Source organism: Rattus rattus, chromosome 5 (genome assembly GCF_011064425.1).
Source record: "Rattus rattus isolate New Zealand chromosome 5, Rrattus_CSIRO_v1, whole genome shotgun sequence".
In the NCBI taxonomy this organism is placed as follows: domain Eukaryota; kingdom Metazoa; phylum Chordata; class Mammalia; order Rodentia; family Muridae; genus Rattus; species Rattus rattus.
Genome location: NC_046158.1, coordinates 4105577 through 4119490, shown reverse-complemented (window position 1 = coordinate 4119490; position 13914 = coordinate 4105577). Strand labels below are relative to the sequence as shown.

Sequence of the window (13914 nt, the reverse complement as noted above, 5' to 3'; positions counted from 1 at the left end):
TGAGGATTGGGAAAAATGGTAGAATTGGAATAGGACAGTCTGGCTGGGTATAAAAGTTAGGCTTGGGAGCACCTTCCTTAGCAGGAGTTACCTGGAGGATTTGGTGGATTCTAGGGTGGGCACCTCTGGTTCTGAACCAGGGAAAGGGCTTGGAAGAATCCAGATATACAAGGAAAGATACCAGGGAGGACGGAAACTAAAGCCAGGTTGTGGAGACTGAGCCAGATTGTAAGAAGGTCCTTATGGCTGCTCTGAAGAATGGTTTTCATGGACTGCACAAGGGTGAGGGTGTACACTAGCAGGGATGGTCATAAGGTCGCTGTGGTGAGCAATGCTGGCAGTATGGACTGTATTGGTGACCTCAAAAACTAGATTGAGTCAACCTTTAGGAGTTACAGTGGATGTGGAGGAGGATGTATGTCAGTGTGTAGGAACACACTGGGGATGAGTGGAGCATGGCTGTGTTTCCTGTCAGTGGTGCTGATAGAACCCAGGGCTCTACGCTCACTAGGCAAGTGCTCTGCCACCGACCTACACCCCAGCTGTAAGGGAATGAGAGTTGAGGGGAGTCTCAGATGTAAGTGTAGGTACCTCTGAGACAGCCTCGAACCATTTTGTCTGCTTCTGAGCAATGAGTACGGAATGAGGTGACATTGGAGGGCCTCAGCTTGTTCTCTGAAGTTGTGGACAGAAGAAGCTACAAGGATGGAGGGAGAGAAGCAGGGAACCCAAATGGAGCCTCCGGGAGCTTCCTTCTGGGAGCATCGAGCAGAGGGTGACTGACAGAGGCTGTGGCAGACAGGGAGTTGCCTAAGCTGGTACCGCCTAAACCATCCTCCATGTCCATGCCCAGCATTTGTTTTGACGTGGGAGACATGGGCAACACAGTCTTTGCTTATGACTGAGGGCAGCCTGCCCTGAGAAAGCCAGCCATTTCCTCTGGGTGCCACTTGGCCAAACTGTGGGTGGGGGCAAACCCACAGGGATAGGGCAGCATTACCCGGAAGTACCCAAGGACGACCCCAGCCCCAGCTGGCTCAGGCTGAGGCTTGCCCTGCCCTCCCAGGGACGAGTCGGAATTAAAGTACGAGTTTTGTTTGGCATTCAATATTATTTCTCTCCTTCCCTTCTCCCAGCCACGTTGAGTTTCTCCCCCTCCCCTCCCCACTTCAATCTTTCTAAACACTTTATAAGCCATAAATATAACCGAATCAGTTTAGATCAGTCGGGGTAAATGTCAAATTATCTTCTCTCTTTCTCTCTCTGGCTCTTTCTCCCCTCCCCCTCCAAATGAACAGCCTCTAATAATCTGCCCAACCCTTCATTAAACCTTACAGTCTCACTCGGGGAGATTAAATGAATAAAGTAAAAAGGGAAGGGGGAAGACGGAGAAAAAAGCTGAGGCACTTATTCTCACTGTGTCTCCGACCATTTCCCTTTTCTTTTTGATTTCTACATCGCTGACTTGAAAGCCCTTGAGTGACAGTGCCACCGGGACCAGCGAGGAAAGCCGCGAGAGGTAGCAGAGTTAGAAATGCCGGGCGCAGTAGGTAGAAAGTAATGTAATTATAGAGCAGGTCAGAGCCACTCGAATGAGCAAAAATAAAAGCATAGAGGTTTTTCTGTAGACCGTCAGAGGAGGTAAAAAAAAAATCATTGTAAACTCTGTTTCCACACCCCAACCCCCCGACACACACCAAAGCACTGTTTGAAAAAAAGAGGTTTTCCGTTCTCAAAGAAGCTCCTCTTGGGACTCCGCCTAGCCTGGCCGGGCAGGGCTGTTTGTCCGGGTTGTCTTGCAAACGGGTGGAGGAGGGTTTTGTAGCTTTGTTTCTTTTTGTAGCTTTGTTTGTTCCTTTTTGTAGCTTTTTTTTTTTTTTTTGTAGCTTTGTTTGTTTTTGAGATGCTGTCTCTCATAGCCCAGGTTCTCCTTAGGTTCAATATGATGCTGACCTTGAACCCCTATATGTCAGCCTCCACTTCCAAAGGGCTAGGATTAGGGCATGGCATGGAGTTTGACTTGGGAGGGGGAAGGAAAGGAGGAACCCCGTGGTCCAGGTGAGGGAAGGGGCTCAACCGACAGTCTGCTCTCAGGACCCAGTACAGGGGCTCGCATAAAGGTGAGGGCTTCGGATAGAGGTGAGGCCGGGTTTCCAGAGCTTGCCTGCCAGAAGGTAGGGTGCAAGTGATGTTGAGCCTTGTGTGTTCCTGATACTCACAAATGCACCCGAGCAAGCAAGGTTGGAATAGTATCGCACAAGTTGGTGCCCTCATCTGGACCAGCCTTTCCTAACTAGGCAGGTACAATAAAGGAGACCCAGTACACGCATCGTTTCCCCAAGAGGGAGCATATTGGTCAGTGGTCAGCTCCTGGTGTCGTCAGGACCCAAACCCCAAAGGGAACTCTGGAAAAGAAGGGGAGAAAAAAAACAGGAGACGGGGTTGTGGAGGGCTTAGCGTGGAGTGACTTCAGGACCTGAAGAGCGTCAAGGTCAAAACTCCAGGCCTGGGGTTGGGGATTTAGCTCAGTGGTAGAGCGCTTGCCTAGGAAGCGCAAGGCCCTGGGTTCGATCCCCAGCTCCGGAAAAAAAAACAAAAAAAACCTCCAGGCCCAGGAACATGCGCAGAGACTCCGTGTGCTTTTTAGGGGAAGGTGAGAGTGGAGAGTCAGAGTTTTACTATACAGCCCAGGCTAGCCCAGGCTAGCTCTCTCCTCTCATGGTGAGTGCCACCATGGCTAACTAGCCATGTGTTTCAGGGAAAGGGCCACAGCTGAGTTGGAGGTGTGGCTTGGTGACATACCACTTGCCTTAAATGCAAAGCCCTGAGTTAATTGCCCAGGGTCACCAAAAGAGGGGAGTAGGTGTCCCCAGAGAACCAGAGGCATGGCCTTAATCATATGATGACCTGCTTACCAGACTTACCTCTTTGGAGAGAGCTCCTGAGGGGACAGGCCACTTCCTTGTCCTTGAGAACCTCGAACGTCTTGGCTTTGTACTGGATTGAAGACAAGAGGCCCATTAAGAGCAAAATGGAAGTCAGGGGTGACTGAGACTACAGGGCCACAAGTGCCAAACATCAAAGTGGTGGGCAACATGCTTGATTCCTCTGCCCCGGCCTAGCTGGCCCAAGAGGGCCCAATAAGTGCCAGAATGAATGAATGAATGAATGAATGAATGACAGTGGGATGTCAGTCACAGCAAGTGCTCCACATGTGCCAGCCCTGTGACCATGAGAGCCACTGATGCATTCCCAAGGTTCATCATGCTCAGTCCTGGGAAACTGCACACCTCCCTAGGCTCTCTGAGATAGATGACCAAGATGGCTGCCGGGGTGGGCTGCTTTTGGAGAAGATCTGGAGGGTGCTGCAGAGAGAGCAGCTGTACTGAGGCCACTGCAGGTGAACAGATGCTGTCGGAATGCTCTGCCCATGGGGTGTCTGGGTGTCAGGATGGGTAAAGGCGACTGTGGGGTTCCATGCTGTCAATACCTGCCAGCCTCCCTTAGCTCCAGAGAACCCGTTCAGCTGCTCCAGACGTAAACGTTAGACATCACGGGCCATTTCTGGCCCTGGCTCTGTGAAGGACCTCGGTTTACAAATGGCAGGAGGAAGAATTCACAGGTCCAGAGTTAGCAGAGCTGGGGCCCAACCTGGCACCTTTACCTGCCTCCTGAGATGTACACTCAGGATAGAGGCTTCTGGGAGGTACATCGACAGCATGGCACCTGGCCCCGTACAGGGCTCCCAGAATTAGACTGAGTAGAGGAGAGATTCCGGGGCAGGGTGGCCTAGCCTTGCTAAGTTCTGTTTTTCCTGCAGCATGAACGTACAGGGTGACTATGAACCCATTGATGCCACGGGCTTCATCAATATCAACTCGCTCAGGTGAGAGAGAAACTCAGGATCGTGCAGATCACCAGAGGCCTCCCTGGGAAACAGGTCCTGTGTGACACTGACCCTTCACGCACCACGATGTTCCTGACCTCTAGTTCCTCAGTACCCAGTCAGCTCCCGTTCTCTGTGGGGCCTGACAGCCAACAGAATCAGAATGTCCAGGGGCCTGGACATTGTACTCCCTGGATCCTGGCCTTGGGCTCTAACAATTGCCTTAAAAACTTTGGGCTCCTTGACTGGAAAGACTAGTTGGGGAAATGCCCTGAGGTGCAATAGAATGTTTACACCGCTGTTTCAGAACTGGAGGGTCAGGTGACAAATCACTGAGGCCTGGGGCTCATATGCAATACCTGAAGTTGCTCAGACCTGGGGAATTCAGACCCGTTCCCAATCTCCAGGAGGCTCAAGAGAGGGTGTGAGGTGCCCCCCACTCTCCTATGGGAATAAAGCTAACAGCTCAAGGTGTCCAGGGCTGGATGCTCAAAAACAGAAGCAAGGTCATTCATTACAATAGCCGCTATGGCCGAGCTACCTCTGGCTTTTTTTCTAATTTATTTTCATTCTTTAAATTTTTATTACATTTATGTGTATGGGTTGTTTTGTTTAGTTTTGTTTTTAATATGGAAGTCAGAGGACACTTTCGAAGGTCATTTCTTTTTCAAACTTCAGTCCTTCAGGTTTGGCAGCAAACACCTTTACCCACTGAGCCATCTTGCCAGCCCCTTGTTGGCTTTAATTCTTAGAGAGATTTGAAAATTCCCCAGACACGGGCCCAGAATGGTTAAGAAATTTGCCTGGAGTCAGTCAGAGGAGTCATGGTGCTGGGAAGACCAACTCTGGGCTTTTCATTGACAACCCCAGATTCACTGGGCCTTGTCAGGAAGATAGAGCTGGCCTCTCTGTCAGGCAATGTGCCTTGGGTTCCCTAGAGCTACCTCAGGTCTGCAGAGACCTCTGCAGCCAGAGCTCCCAGGCCCCTCCGCCTCCTGCCTCCTGCCTCATCTGTGGCTTATAACCCCATAAACCTTTTGAAACGGCCCAGAACATAATGGCCTCTTCATTCCTCCTATTGCCTGTTAAATGCTTTATCTTCAACAATGACAAACAATGTTTTCCCCTCCGATAAATTAATTACATTATCCTGATTGGAGGAGCCGGGGGAGGCTAGGGCAGGAGAGGGGGACCAAAGAAAAAGACAACTTCCCATACATCTTAACCAACAGCTGCCCCCACCGCCCCCACCCTGCCTGAACTAATTGAACGGAGTGCATGTTGTTATTGTGAAGTTACATTTTTTCTTTGTTTTCCGTGTGGTTTACAGGCTGAAGGAGTACCATCGCCTTCAGAGCAAGGTCACCGCCAAATAGACCATGACAAAGAGGTGCGGGCCTCCCCGCTCTGCAGCTCTCCCAGGCTCCAGCATTAATTGTTGTGATAAATTTGTAATTGTAGCTTGTTCTCCTACCACCTGACTGGGGCTGCTGGGCCCCCCCTCACCTCCCCCCCACCCGCAGGCTTTGTTCCCTGGTCCCCTATAGCCTACAAAAGTGGTCATCGAAGGGAAGGGGGGGTGGCAGGCAGCTGCAGAAAGCGCGTAAAATGACAATTAAAAGAAGTTACATTAGTCTTTCATTTGTCTCTGCGTGTGTGCCTGTGTGCTCGTGCCTAGCCCAACCTTTGTGTGTTCCTTTAAACAGTGTATTATACCATACATGTATATATGTACACATATATATATATATAAATACAATGGGGATTACATATATATTATATATTCATATGTTATACACCATATATAATACATACATAGAAATATAACAGAGTACACATATATGTATGTTTACATATATTATAAACCTACCACACACACACACATATATATGTATATATAATGGGGGTACCGATGAGTGTAGGTGCACACAGAACATTGTACCATTGGATCTCCTGGTGCTGGCACTACAAGCCATTATGAAGCCATCAGACATGGGCACTGAGAACCAAACTTGATCCTTTGCAAGAGCAGAAAACTCTTAAGCTCTCCACATGGCCCCCGCTCCTTCGTTTTCTAAGTGGTTAAAGTTCATCTTTGCCAGAGAACCTGCTTAGCTGTGGGGGGTGGGAGGGTGGGGGTGAGGGATGGATCCCCCCTTCCTCCAACAAAAACCAGGAACCTAGGAATGCTCTCTGGTGGTTGTCCTTTAGTTGAGGACATGTCAGCACTCCTTCACTTGAAACTCCTGTGTACGGCGACGACACCACATGAGATGTCCTCGGCACAGCTGAGTGACTTCAGAGTAACCTAAGTCTAAAGCCAGACTTAGGAAAAGAGGAAAGTCTTTTGCGGAGAACTAGTCTTCTCTAGAGAACTGGCCCACAAAACACGTCAAGTGGCTGGACACCTGGCCTGGATCTTATCCCCTGGAGTTAGCCTGAGCACCTCATCAAAAGTGATGACAAGGGGTTAGGGATTTAGCTCAGTGGTAGAGCGCTTGCCTAGCAAGCGCAAGACCCTGGGTTTGGTCCCCAGCTCTGAAAAAAAGAAAAAAAAGTGATGACAAGTCACCTTAGGTACCCTAGGGTGCCAGAAAATGCAGGGAGAGAGGGGCCTGGGGAGATGAGGCAGTGTATAAAGAGCTTGCCCTCCACCCCGGCACCCAGGAGGCAGAGACAGGGGGCTTGCTATCAGTAAGCTGGTGGAACTTCCTGCTCCAGGTTATTAGTCACCCCTGGATCTCCTCATCTTGGAGAGGGAGTTTTTGCTCGTTTTAAAAGTTTACATTTATTTATTGTTAGGGGATACACTCATGTCAAAGTGTGCATGTAGAGGTCAGAAAGCAACTTGCAGGAGCCAATCAAACTCAGCCCTTCTGGCTTGGCAGCAGACTCCTTTACCTGCTGAGCCATCTCGTCGACCCCCAAAACACCAGCTGCTCTGAGCCCAGCCTGGTTCTGCATCTTGGGATGCCCAGATTAATGTGAATAGTCACATCATGAGAGTGCACTGCTCTTGCAAACTCCCGGGGTAGGTGGTGCATGCCTGCAGTCAATCGCTCGATCGCTTGGGAGCAGGCAGATCACTCAGCAGGATCTCACATGGCCACGTGTCATCTCGAGTCTCATTCTCTCTTTTCTACCCTGCAACAAGGCAGAGAGAATGACTTGCCTAAGACCACTCAGCCAAGTCAGGAGCAAAGCCTGCTCACTCCTGCACCTAGTATGTTTAGACGATGCTTTACCCATTGCCCACTCACAAAAGCTACTTACATTTCTCCTGTTTCTATTTCATTCACATTTGTCCTGTTTTTATAATGATTTTTGACAGTTATTTAGTTAAAAGATAAGTGTATCTCTAGGACACTGAATTCAGGATTTCCTAAATACTAAGCTCTACCCTGAGCTACATACCTAGCCCCATCCAATGCTAGACACACACACACACACACACACCACACACACACACACACACCACACACACCACTCACAACACACACACATAATCACACACATATACACATACACATGTACACACCACACATACACCACACAACACACACCACAACCACACACACACACCACACACACACACCACCACCAACCACCCCCCACTCACCCAACCCCCTCACACACCCCTCCCAACCCACCCATACACACCCACAACCACACACACCACACACACATACACACACACCACACACACACACACACACCACACACACACACCACACACACACACACACACCACACACACACACACACACACACACACCACACACACACACACACACACCACACACACACACACACACACACACACACACACACACACACACACACACACACACACACACACACACACACACACACACCATACACACCATACACACCCCACACACACACCACACACACACACCACACACACACCACACACACACACACACACACACACACACACACACCACTGAATCTGTAATATCAGCACTTGGGAGGCAATCTCAAGTTCAAGACCAGCCTAGACTACTTTCTAGTTCAAGGACAGCCTGCATCACATAGTAAAAACCGTTAAGCCAAATCAACAGCCAGGAGTGCTGCCGTACACCTTTACTCCCAACATGTGACGGGTAACAGAGGCAGACAGATCTCTAAGTTCAATGTCAGCCTGGTCTACAGATTGAGTTCCAGAACAGCCAGCCTGCACAGAGAAAACCTGTCTGGAAAAAAAAAAAAACAACAACAACAACAACAAAAAATGAATCAACACTCTGGCCAAGGGTCCATCTTTGTATTCTATTTTCCTTCACTGATTTATTTTAGTATCCTTGACAAAAACAGTCTGGTTACTGCAATTTCACAGTAAACCCTGAAGTTAGGTAGCATACAGCTTCAATCTTACTCTTTATTTTTTTTAATTTATTTTATTTATGTGAGTACACTGTCGCTCTCTTCAGACACAATGTATGAGTCATGGCTGCTCATTAGCAAAGTAGGGTAAGAAGACAGCATAAGAGTTGGTTCTTTTCAAGGCTAGCCTTATGTGTGTGTGCACGAGTGTGTGTGTGTGTGTGTGTGTGTGTGTGTGTGTGTGCGTGCACACACGCACATGAATGAAGGTGCCTAAACTCAGAGAAATCGAATCACTGGAAGCTGGAGTCCCAGGCAGTTGTGAGCCACCAGACTAGAACTAAACCTGGGTCCTTTTCTAGAGCAGGACATGCTTAGCCATTGACCCATCTCTCAGTCCCTAATTTTAATTCATTTATTAATTTATTTTTTTAATCAGGTTCTCACTATGTAGGCCTGGCTGGCCTCAGACTCTCAGTGATGCCCCTGCCTGGTTCCTGGTTGCTGGAATTAAAGCACTACCACCCCTGGCTTTGTTTCTTTTAAAATAGGGTTTCTCTGTGTAGCCCCTGACTGGCCTGCAACCTAGTCTGTAGACCAGGCTGGCCCACCTCCCCCTCCTGAGTGCTGGGATTAAAGGTGTGAGCTATCGACACTCATCTCAATTTTTTTTCCCCCAAAAGAAATGAAATTCAGAAAGACAAAGCATTGGCCGAAGGTCTCGCCGAAAGAGCAGGCAGTCACACGGAAAGGAGATCACACGGGAAGAGAAGGATTCACACAGGCCCTCAGCATCTGTGTCTGGGCTTCAGTGTCCAAACCAACAGTCAGATTCTTCCTCCAGCCCCAGCTACCCTGGAAGTCACCAAACATCCCATGGCCGCCAGAAAAGAGTGTTTGTAAAAGTTTTTGTTCAGGTCCAGTATGCACTTACCTGTATGTACTTAACATGTGCAAACATGTACACAAGCACACACTTCCACATGCATAACACACATATAAATATATGTGCACACAAGCACACATACTTGCACTTGTGTAATGTATGCACACAGGTACACAGGCTTGCATTGTATACATTGTATACCTGGGACAGCTGATGGAACCTGTACCCAGGACCTTCCTTACCAGCGACCCTGTGGGCTCCCTGGTGCCATCGACTGTCTTCAAAGCCAACTGATTAAAGGCAGAAAATAAAAGAAAGATGCTCCCCTCCTCTCAGAAAAGTGGAGGGGCACAGGGGGCTGGTGGGACAGGGGACAGGTGGGACAGGGGTCAGAGCCCAGCATCCCTTCGTCAGATACAGGCTGCAGGGCTCAGAGAAGGGAGGAAGGAAGAAAGGAGACTGTGCCCACTTCTGATCTCCTCAGTCGGATTAGAAAATGAATTTGGGTAGTCACTCACATGCGGGCCACATGTCCAGCCCTGTACTGTGGTCCAACAGGCAGGCAAGGAGAGGAAGACAGTCCTGTCCTCAAGATCCCATTCATTCCAAGGACACGCTCCCAGAGCGTCCTGTCCTCAGGGTCAGTGCCTGGATGCTGAAGGGAAACCATGTTACTAACCAGGACCCACCGGCCCCAGGCAGGCAGGGGGTAGAAGATGGAAGGACATCTTAAAGGACAAGACCCCACCCCACCCCCACCACACAAGTAGGGGCACTGACCTTGTCCTCCCATGGCAGACCTGGACATCCACTCTGACCGAAGGCCCACCCTCACCTCCCTCCTGAAGTGAGGGTGCACATGGAGGCTGGGACCTGGCTGCTTCCTACGGCATTGCCCAGACCATTCTAGGCTCCTCCCCACACCGCACAAACAGGTGCGCTGATGCACACCTCTGACTCCGGCAATGGAACAGGGGGATCAGACGGTTATGGCCATTTTGGTGGCATGGCAAGTTTGAAGCTAGCCTGGGACTGAAAAGGGCGGGGGGGGGTGAAGAAGGGAATAGGATGGGAGGAAGAAAGGGGAGGGAGGGAAGGAAGGTGAGAGAGGAAAGAGGGAAAGAAAGGGCAGAGGGTAAGAGATAGGAGGAAACAATTGAATGGAAGAAAGAGAGAAGGAAGGAGGGAGGGAGGGAGGGAGGGGGAGGGAGGGAGGGAGAGAGAGAGAGAGAGAGAGAGAGAGAGAGAGAGAGAGAGAGAGAGAGAGAGAGAGAGAATGGAAGACAGCAGAGAGCCTGACCAGCCCAGGCCAGTTCACTTGCACAGCCAGCCAGCCCCACCCCAGGCCCAAAGCTGCACACGGCTCTGAGCAGCAGACCCCAGGGCCTTGACGCTGGAGTGGCCAGGCACAGAGCTGATCTGCAGGCCTCTCAGGCTGGGGAAAGGGCTCGCCTGGGGTCAGTGCGATCGATATTTCATCTGCAGCTCTCCTAGCGGAAGTGATGGCTATTGGACCAGGGTAATGGGTGTTGTCTAGTGGAAGAGACTAATCTCCCCAGCTGTGGAGGGCTCTGCAGGTGGCCTATGCGCCAGCAGGCTCGGCTCAGCGCTGCATTGCTGTGACTGGGGTGGTCCCGGAACTTTTAAAGCCACAGTGGCCTCTCTGCATGCTGGCATCCACCCAGGCCCTCCAGGTACAAAGCCTCAGAGATGATTCTGACTCTCCCTTCCAAGCACAGTCAGGGAAACTGAGGCTAGCTTTTCCCACAGAGCTTGGCTGGCACTCAGCAGGATCAAAAAGCCCTTTAATCCCAGCACTGAGGAGGCAGAGGCAGGCAGATCTTTGTGAGTTCAAATCTAACCTGGTCTAAATAGCGGCACACAGGACAGTCAGGGCTATAGAAAGAGACCCATGTGTGAGAAAGGGAGAGGGAGAGGGAAAGGGAGAAGGAGAGAGGGAGAGGGAGAAGGAGGGAGAGGAGAGGGAGAGGAAGAGAGAGAAGGAGAGGGAGAGAGAGGGGGAGAGAGAGGGAGGGAGGGAGAGAGGGAGGGGGAGAGAGAGGGAGAGAGAGTGAGAGGGGGGCGGAGGGAGGGAGAGGGAGGGGGAGGGAGAGGGAGAGGGAGGGAGGGGAGAGGGAGGGAGGGAGGGAGTTCCTCACCACTTCCTCATGTCCTGCTCAGCCAGTCTGCCTCATCTAGTTACCTGCCTGACCCTTCTGTGTGGTGGGAACAGGAGGAAGGGTGTTGGCCCTCTAAAGACCAAGGGATTTGGGGGAAGGCTGACACACCCTCCTCATGCCCAATGGCTACAGGCCCTGTTTCTCATGCTGTGAGGAATCCACTACACGGTTGTAAACTGAGCAGCTAGTCCTGGGCCTAGAACATCAGCTCCACCAGCACATAGCATTTTATTCCCATGACTTTGTGGTTTCTCTTCAAAGCCTGAAAAGCTCAGCCTTTGGCTATGAAGCTCCTGGACACCTACCTGTTCCTGCAGCCTGATGTCAGAGGGAAGTTGTTGAACCGAGTTACCACAGGCATGACCCCAAGCAGGACCCTTAACCATTCCAGGCCTCAGTTTTTCCAGACATGAAACAAAGTGCTAAGACTCAATTTGCCCTGAAACAGCCGTTTTGCAGATACTGAAGGTTTGTAAGTAACTGCAGAGTGAGGATCTGGAGGGCTCAGAGAAGCCAAGGCATCAGTTTAAGAGAGGCTCCAGAGCCTTAGGGCTATTGAGCTGGAGGCCAGTGAGCCTCGGGGAGGTAGAGGCCTGGTAAGCAGGTTCCATTATGTTCTGAGGACCAAAGCAGGCTCACAACCTGCAGGTGTGACTTGACTCCTGAGGGTACCCTGCCCACACCCACACCCCAGCCCTTAAGCCCCATGTTCACCAGTCTCCTGGAATCAGAGCCTCGAAGTGGCTCTCTGAGAAGTCACAGACAAGCTGTGAGGAGTTCCTGGTTAGAATACAGGCAGAATTGGAGCAAGTGAATGCTTGCTGGTCCAAACTCACTCTTCCCATCTGAAAAATGGGCCCAATATAGTGCTGATTCTAAATAGGCTTGCCTAAGCTGGAAAGCATATACAAAAGGCTTAATGCGGGGTAAACTCATGGGCTTGTCCCATGAGAATGACTGATGAGTTATGCTGGTTTCTCCCCTTAGCCAGTACGACACACTGGTCTTCTCCCTCACACCTAGATCCTAGGACGAGATCAACTATGACTAATTGTGACATTAATGTCCCTCCCCCTCCCACATGAGAGCTCACAGGAACCCACAGGCCACTTGGTTAAGGAGTAAGAAAACTGGATATGAGGTCTTTGCAACTGGCCACTGGCCCTATCCTTGCAGGAGCTGAGGGACTGGCCAGCAGTTCCTCCCATGGTGAAAATGTTTACTTATGTCCCTGTCACCATTTGGTGGTCCCACTCACATTCTGTTTATTTTTACTTCTGTTCCACAACACCGTGCTATCCTGCCAGACTCCATACAACAGATAGACCGGGATGCCAAGCCGCTCTACATAGATACCACTACAGAGAGTGTGACTTTTGAAGGGACCAGAGTTGGGGGATGGAGTCCCCTGTACTGTTTGGAAGTGACCCGAAGGTGGCAAGCTATAGCTGTGAACCAGAGATTCTGAGGTCTGGGAAATTCTTGAATATAACTCCTGAGGGCCCCAGGGCCGGCTGTTCCTTCCACTGGCGTCTCATCTACAAATCGAGTTCCAGGCCAGGGCTTCATAGCGAGGCCCTGTCTCAAAGGGGGTGGGGGAGGTGATCACCATGTTCAAAGACTGGAAGCTCCACAAACTAAGTTGAACAATGGCTTAGACCACAGGCCTGGAAGGCAAGACTCTAGGCTCACTCCAAAGAGAAAGAAGCCAGGGGTGCCTCTGGTGACCGACTGAAGAAAGCCATTCCCAAACACTCTCACCCAGGAGCCTAGGAGTTCTGTGGTCAGGATCCCAGGCCCCTGAGCCCCACCCGCTCTGCCCTGGTGTGCCCGGGGCTCAGGGCTCAGTGAGGCTAATGGCCTTGCTCCTGAAACAGCTGGCCCTATGCACCCTGGTGAGCCCCTAAGGGGAAAGGTCTCCCAGAGAGTGGGGTCCCTGCTTCTCCAGGCCCTCCCAACAAGGCAGCTTTGTCTGGGAGTTCTGAGGACCCCAGTACTCCTCCTTAGCACCCCCTCCCCCGGGGCAGCCTACACGGGACTCTGAAAAGAGGGCTTTATGTGTGTGTCAGGTCAGATCACTGGGAAGCCAGGGGCTGGGGCTGGCTCACACGGTAGGCAGCAGGCAAGGCCCTGACTTCTGGGGCAGCAGACAGAGAAAGGATAGGACAAAGCCATACCCTGGGGGGGAAGGGAGCGGTCCAGGCCCGCTCCGGAGGAGGACAAGAGACACTACGCAGGTGCCCTGTGGCCCCACCCCCACAATCTGGCCACTCGATCGCACTGGTCAGTGACATGCCCCTTTGTGCAGTCTCCATCCCGTGGGAGCAGCAGTCAGGTAAAGCCAGGGTTCCTGTAACAGAATCTCCTGAGCTACTTTCTGTGTCTGCCCTGGGATGAATCAGAAGGAGGTTGTTTGTGGAGGAGGGCTCACCTTGCCGAAGGAAGCGGAGAGGAAGAAAGGCAAGAAGAAGTGTCCTGAAGGTTCATGACATGACAGCCACCTCCTTCTGGGGTCGTGGGAAGTTGGGTCCCCTGGTCATCCAGCTTAACCCCATTCATGTGGACAATGGACACAAAGGTGCCTCTATTGGATCACCTGAGGCAGAGACCCTCTG

The 13914-nt window shown here is 51.0% G+C and overlaps 1 protein-coding gene across 1 annotated transcript in view; it reads left to right on the top strand.

The window, feature by feature from the left end:
• Positions 1 to 5533, top strand: part of Ass1 (argininosuccinate synthase 1) — a 48738-nt gene extending 43205 nt beyond the window's left edge. Inside the window, exons 15-16 of the mRNA XM_032901845.1 lie at positions 3821 to 3886; positions 5217 to 5533. Of these exons, the coding sequence (XP_032757736.1) occupies positions 3821 to 3886; positions 5217 to 5262 (112 nt within the window). The 3' untranslated portion in view covers positions 5263 to 5533. The remainder of the gene's footprint in view (positions 1 to 3820; positions 3887 to 5216) is intronic.
• Positions 5534 to 13914: the final 8381 nt, after the last annotated feature.